At 38.1% G+C, this 6,322-nt stretch overlaps 1 protein-coding gene across 1 annotated transcript in view; it reads left to right on the forward strand.

Annotated features, from left to right (window-relative positions):
• Positions 1–6,322, forward strand: part of FBXO11 (F-box protein 11) — a 70,945-nt gene that overhangs the window by 42,782 nt on the left and 21,841 nt on the right. The window contains exons 8-9 of the mRNA XM_008946016.1: positions 3,671–3,777; positions 3,870–3,981. Of these exons, the coding sequence (XP_008944264.1) occupies positions 3,671–3,777; positions 3,870–3,981 (219 nt within the window). The remainder of the gene's footprint in view (positions 1–3,670; positions 3,778–3,869; positions 3,982–6,322) is intronic.

The raw sequence follows: 6,322 nt of genomic DNA on the forward strand, positions 1-6,322 counted from the left end.
CTCGCTAAGGCAAACAGAATGCCCCCCAGTACCCCCAGCTTCTGCCTCAGGCAGGGGCTGCCACTAATAGATGCCAGTGCAAACATGGCAAGTCATATTCATGAAGTGTTTAAAATCTAGAAAGTGGATCAGCACTATCCTAAGATAAAAATTCTCAATTACTTAATGAAATGGGAAATGACACTTTTGATGTATGATCAAACTCCTGCGTGTTCTTTGGCTCCTTCTAAGTTTTTCAAGGCAGTCTGCTTTCCTTTCCACTGGAATTAACCTAAGTTATTCACAAAAATAGTTGTATTAACTGCAGTTCTTAAAAATCAAGAGATCTGCACTGTGCATTTTTGCAACAGAATAGCTGTCTCGGGGAACAAAACCTCCAAGAGGATCCAGAAATGCTAGATGTATTTATATTTCAATTTCTGGCACTGCTGACTATTCACTTCCTCAGACTTCTCCCCTGAATGGTCAGTGACATTGTGGAGGGGGTCAGTTTTCATTTGTCTGGAAAAGAAAACAAATTAAAGTGAACCACTAAGCCTTGGAGAACTACTTCTTCTCTGCTCAGTCTGGCATGCTTTCCAGAATACTAGGATTAAGGCAGCACCAAATCTCTCCACAGTTCTACTCAAATTTCTTTAATAGTTTCTTCTGCTGACTTCTGAAGAAGCACATTTAAAAGAAAGGCAGCTCTACATTCCTCAAGCTTTCAAGAAGATTCTGCTTTCTCATATAAGCAAAACATTCTCATGGAATAATGGTGTGTGGGTGGTGGTTTTTTGTTTTTTGGGGTTTTTTTGGGTTTGTTTGTTTTTGTATTCTAGGTTTGCTGTTCTGTTTTAATTTTGGGGTTATTTATTTCCTTAAATCTAGGGGAGGGAATCGGGTTCAGAAGGAAGCTTTTGGAGTCGCTATTCATACTATGGCTTATCTGAAGTGTCAAGTAAGAAGCAAGAGTAGTGGTCCTGTAAGGATACATAAGCTTCAGTGGACAGAAATAGTTCTGAATGTCTTAAGAGTTCTATTTTCCAGGGTTGGGGTGGGGGTGAATGTCAGATTACTACAGGCACACAAACCTTCTGTGGAGTCCTCGTCTCACTCGGGACACAGACTCTTTTGCCTTAACAGCTGTGTTTCAGCAGTTCTACAGACACGTGTCCTGATCTGAGAATCTTCACTGACTCTGTTTTTCTCTATTTTAGACAGTAACAGCTTTCACTTTTCCCCTTTATTTTTCATTTGATTTAAGTAACATGGTAGTAAACGAGAACAGTATTATCAAAGGATTTTCCAATCAAGAAAAAACATACTAGAATGTTTTTTTTAGAGTGCTTTTATAATTCTTATAGTAAAACCAATAAGAATTAGTGTAATTTTAAGGGTAGAAAAATATAAAATGATAAATTGTCATAATTAGGTAATTTCATACTTTTGAGAGCAAGAGAAGGTTTACATGCCTGAACTCTTCTTTGAATACCTGTTCTGCATCTTTGAATTAAAAATTATATTTAGACTAGTTTAGAGCTGTATGCTTCACTGTAGATTTTGCAGACTGCAAGATCTAAAAGGGCGTCTGCATTTTTTGTCTGATACGATTGAGCAGGGTCACAATGAATTCCTGCAGGATCTAGTTGTTTTTCTGTTAATGCACTGAAAAGTGAAATTTTTATTCCTTTTGAGGGATAAAAGAATAATGAGGCAACATCCAGTTAAATTTTCTTTCTTTAGGTGGTCTCTCATCATATCTAAATGGTCTCTTCTTGGTCATTAAACTGAGCTTGAATTCTGATCCCATGGAACGTGGCTCTTTTAGATTTCAGCAAATAGACTTCTTGGGAACTCTGTTTTGCTTGATTATGAAATGAGTGGCCCTTTCTTTTCACTTTCTTATCCTGCTTTCTCTCTTCTAAAGTGGTCTAAGCCTAAAGCTGAAATACAGCTATTTCTCTGAACAGTTCTTTTGCAAAGACTAAATGGGATGTTGCAGAGAATTTCTTCGATGCACTTAGAATGAAAGCAATGCTTGAGCGAGTCCTCTTCCTTCTTCAGCCTTTTCCTGAGGGGGAGCTAAATGCAGTGGTCTTACTAATTGCCATGTTCCTTAATGGGCATTCTGGGACCTTTCAAACTCCAAGAACTGCAAACTCGTGTGCTGAGAGGAAGGCAATGTCTGTAAGAGAACATCATCCAAGCACATGGCAAACACCTCCAAGCACAATTCCATAAATCTCTCTGCTTTCTTTGATAGTGTTTCAGAGCATCCAATGCAAAGTGCAGTTTTTCCTTGCCCCTGTAAGAGGGAACGCAATATTAATTTATGGCTCTCTTATTTGCTGTCAAGGGCTCCATTTATTTTCTGGCTTTGGTTCACCCGCAGCACTGTGGCGCCATTTGTTCTCAGGTGCTGAAGTTACTGATGTGCCTTTGTACCATGGTGAATATATAGAAATGTTACCAGGCCACAGAAAAATATTTTCTATGATGACAAAAGTCCCCACCAACTTCCCTTCGAAGTTGTTACCTAGCACTAAGTGAATAGTGGTATGAAGAAGAGCTAGACTACCTTAAAATATTTGCAGCTCTGCAGTAATGAAAGCAGAGATCTGGCTCTTAGATAGTGAGACCAAACTGGCTAATGATGTAAATGTTGCTTCATTCTGACTGGCACCTTTCTGCCTGAGTGATAAAGAACAGGACATACCACTTGTCTGTACTAGTGGCAACAGACAACAGAGAAAGATCTGCTGTGAGAAATTCTCTGCATAGGCTCTTCAACAAAATACAGGATTTAGGGTGAATATCTGGTCATGTTTTTGTCTTGAGTTGGGATGGATTGAAGTGGCTATAAGGTAAGTTACCTGATGTAACACAGAATTTTCACATCTTATATTTACGTTTTGTGTATCAAGGAAGGCTTCTTCTGCCTTACATATTTAATGCGCACTTTTGAATCAGACAAACTCTCTTGCTTGTGAATGAGTCCCATTGAATTTATACCAATGTAAGACTGTTGTTAACTTGTGCTCCCTCTGCTGGCTTTTGCCATTCCAATGTAAACATTCCCTTCCTTTGGATTAAGGATAAAGAATAGAGTGGAGCCTTGCTGTTAACACAGGAAATCAAATTGCAGATTATGGGAACTTGAAATGAACCATTTCAAAACCTTCTGTACATACTTTCAGAAGTATAATTCAATCTAATTTTCTAAGATTTTCTTCTGGAGAATAATGAGAGTCTTATGTTTGAGAAGTGTGAAGAGGTCATTCAAAGGTCATGAGCAGATTACTAAGTAGTTGTTCAAATTGGTTCAAATTAGTGATGCAGTGTATGTATTTAGCTTTAATAAAAGGGTTTAGAATACCAAAATAAATGTACTTAGAGAATTACAGTGCCTCTAAACTGGTATCCATGTTTAAATGGATTATTCAGTTCATGATTAGTAGGCAAAAACTAGAAAAAAAATTTTTATGGTACTAGATTGGTGCAAGACTGTCATAGTTAAAGGCTGGTTTCTTCAATGTCTTTGCACTTTCTGTCTTAAGAGTCTTCTGACATGAAGACTTCATATGCCAAGAATAGTGTTCATTTTCCTTTTGATGCTTTGAACAGAATCCTTGAGGATTTTTTTTTTTCAGTGGCATAAACTAAGGCTTAATAAATGTCTTCTTTACAGCACCTGGAAAAGTAGCAGATAAAGTTATAATAGAAAACACTAGAGATTCCACCTTCGTTTTTATGGAGGGTTCTGAAGATGCCTATGTTGGATATATGACAATCAGGGTAAGAATCTCAAACTTCAGAGCTTTTAATCATTTCATTTTAATGCCTGAGCCATTAGATAAATACTACAATTCTCTGTTTTCTTTTTTCAGTTCAACCCTGATGACAAATCTGCTCAGCACCACAATGCACACCACTGCTTAGAGATTACTGTGAACTGCAGTCCAATTATAGATCACTGTATTATTCGAAGTACTTGTACGGGTTAGTGGGCTCTTTATTGTTTGAAATTAACACTGTTAAAAGTTACTAAGCTAACCAGGGCACATGGGAACAGCACGCTAATGAATGATGATTGCCATTGGCATTTTTCATTTTTTAATGCATGTGTTTAATACAGGTCTGCAAGCCTTATTTGCCTTGAAACTGTGTTATTACAGTGACTTCTGTTGTGTCTAAGACCTTTGTGATAGTGTATACTTAGTCTTCTGTTGGAATAGGTTTGGAGTCTCTGTGCAGTTAGTTTAAAACCGGAAAAGTGGCAGCTGATTCAAGCTAACGTGGTTTTGGTATATGTGGTTGGAGCTGGCAGGAGAGGGCATTTGAAAGGGGCACATGTAGCACTTTTACATAAGGTTCTTTGTAATATGCAGAATGGGAATGGATGACATTAAAATAGTTGTAAGGTAGTGGCTAAGCTAAGTTCAGTTTCCTGTTGAGTGGAGTTACTTGATACACTCATTGTGAGTTCCTAGCTGTGCAGGCAGAAGTGCGTTATGTGGAAAGTGAGGCTCATTTCACCATCAGAGATCCTGAGGAATTTATACCACCTGATTTGGAAACCTTGGTAGTCTAGACTGAGGAAAGAAAGGGTCAGAGGCAGTGGAAGTGAGAGGCTGGATGGCAGTTCAGGCAGTAGACTGAAGCCTAGTGACAAGCAAGAAGATGTGGCAGTTTGCAGTCACTAGACCCAAGACGTGGCAAGTTTAAGGTGTTTGAACGCGACAGGGTGAAATGGAGTTGGCCAGGAAACCAGGAGATCTTCAGTTAGCTATAAAAAAAAAAAAAACTACGCTTTTCTGGTATGAACTGTGGAGGAGGGGATTTTGCAGGGACCTGTAATAAGACTAGTGTAAGGATTCTGTGTCTGCGCCTTGAAAAAGAAGATGGGCTCTTTCTTGGAGGTTTCAGGGTATCAAACGCTTCACTTTTGGTCACAGCAGCTCTACATTTCACATCTTAATCTGTTGTACCAGAGACATATCACCAAACTTGTGGAAGTGTTAAAAATTAAAACAGAGGAGCAAAGGACAGCTAGCTGCTCTCAGTATCTTGATTTCTGATTGTACACTACAGTTTCCCAGTACTTAATGTTAACTAAAATGTTCTGCGTGTTTTTTTACCGGGGACTCTAATAATGAATGAGAGGAATTAATCTGTTTCTTAGATCACATTGAGCTTGGTTATAAAAGTAGTTGGAAGACCTGTGTGGCTTCATATTGAAACATGCTTATAGATAAGCTAGTAGGTCTTGATGTGTTTGTGAAAATTGTTTATTCAAATTAAGCTTTGGTTTATTTTTTTTTTTTTTATGACCACTTTTCACTATGGAAAACTATAAGAATTTTTGATTTTTGCCCTCGAATATTTGCTGCATTGAATTGTTGCTTCTGTTCTCCAAAGTTAAGAACTCTGGTCAGTTTTGGAGGCTGTGTAGGCTCTACTACCATCACTTATTGATCATTAATTTTTATTGACTTTTTAGTCCTATAGGCCTTACTCTAGCCTACTGGGCAAGTACTGAGTGTGTAAAAAGGGAAGAACAGCAGTCTGACAGAAAAGGCGTTTATTGTTTCCAAGTCAATGACATCTCTGAAATATTGATCTATAAGCATTCAAAAACCTGCCTAGCCAATTTGATACCCTTTCTGTAGATCTCCTAATTACATTAAAGCATATTTCTACATTATATCACATGTAAAGTTCTTCATGTATGTAAAATGTAAAGATGGGAGCTCTGTAAGTGCGAGTGATTTAAGCTGGAGGTCTCTTGTTGCCAGTTCAAAATGTCTTCAAAATATTTTAAAATAAAGTTGAAATGGCAAGATCCTGAGTCTAGAGGTTCTATTGCATCTATTGTAGGGGAATTCAGCATTAGTCCTCACCTTGATAGGTAGAGTAGGTAGCGGATGGCAATGTGCCTTTATTAACTATTACTTAAGAGTGTGCAATCATTATATTCTGAGTAAACAAAACCTAAGCCAGTAGCACATGTGCTTGGTACTCTGAAAGAACCAGTCTCACACAATCAATAATGAAGTCCAGTGAAGTCAGTCAGAATAAAGATTGCTTTCATTTAAATGTGATAGAGGTGTTCTTCTAGAATATGGCACTGGGTTCTCAAAATCCAATTCCTTGGTGTTACCAAAAGAGGTAGGGAGAAAAGGGACTGAAAGCAATTATCCAATACAAGAAATTAGGAGTTATTTATTAGCAAGTAATAGAAATATGAAGCTAGGAATTGCAGGAACCCCCCAAAATACAAACACCCCAAAAAAATACCTCTCCTTCCCCAGCCCTTACCCCCCCCCCCCCCCCAAAAAAC

The sequence above is a fragment of the Merops nubicus genome, unplaced genomic scaffold, assembly GCF_000691845.1.
Source record: "Merops nubicus isolate BGI_N331 unplaced genomic scaffold, ASM69184v1 scaffold4848, whole genome shotgun sequence".
Taxonomy (NCBI): Eukaryota; Metazoa; Chordata; class Aves; order Coraciiformes; family Meropidae; genus Merops; species Merops nubicus.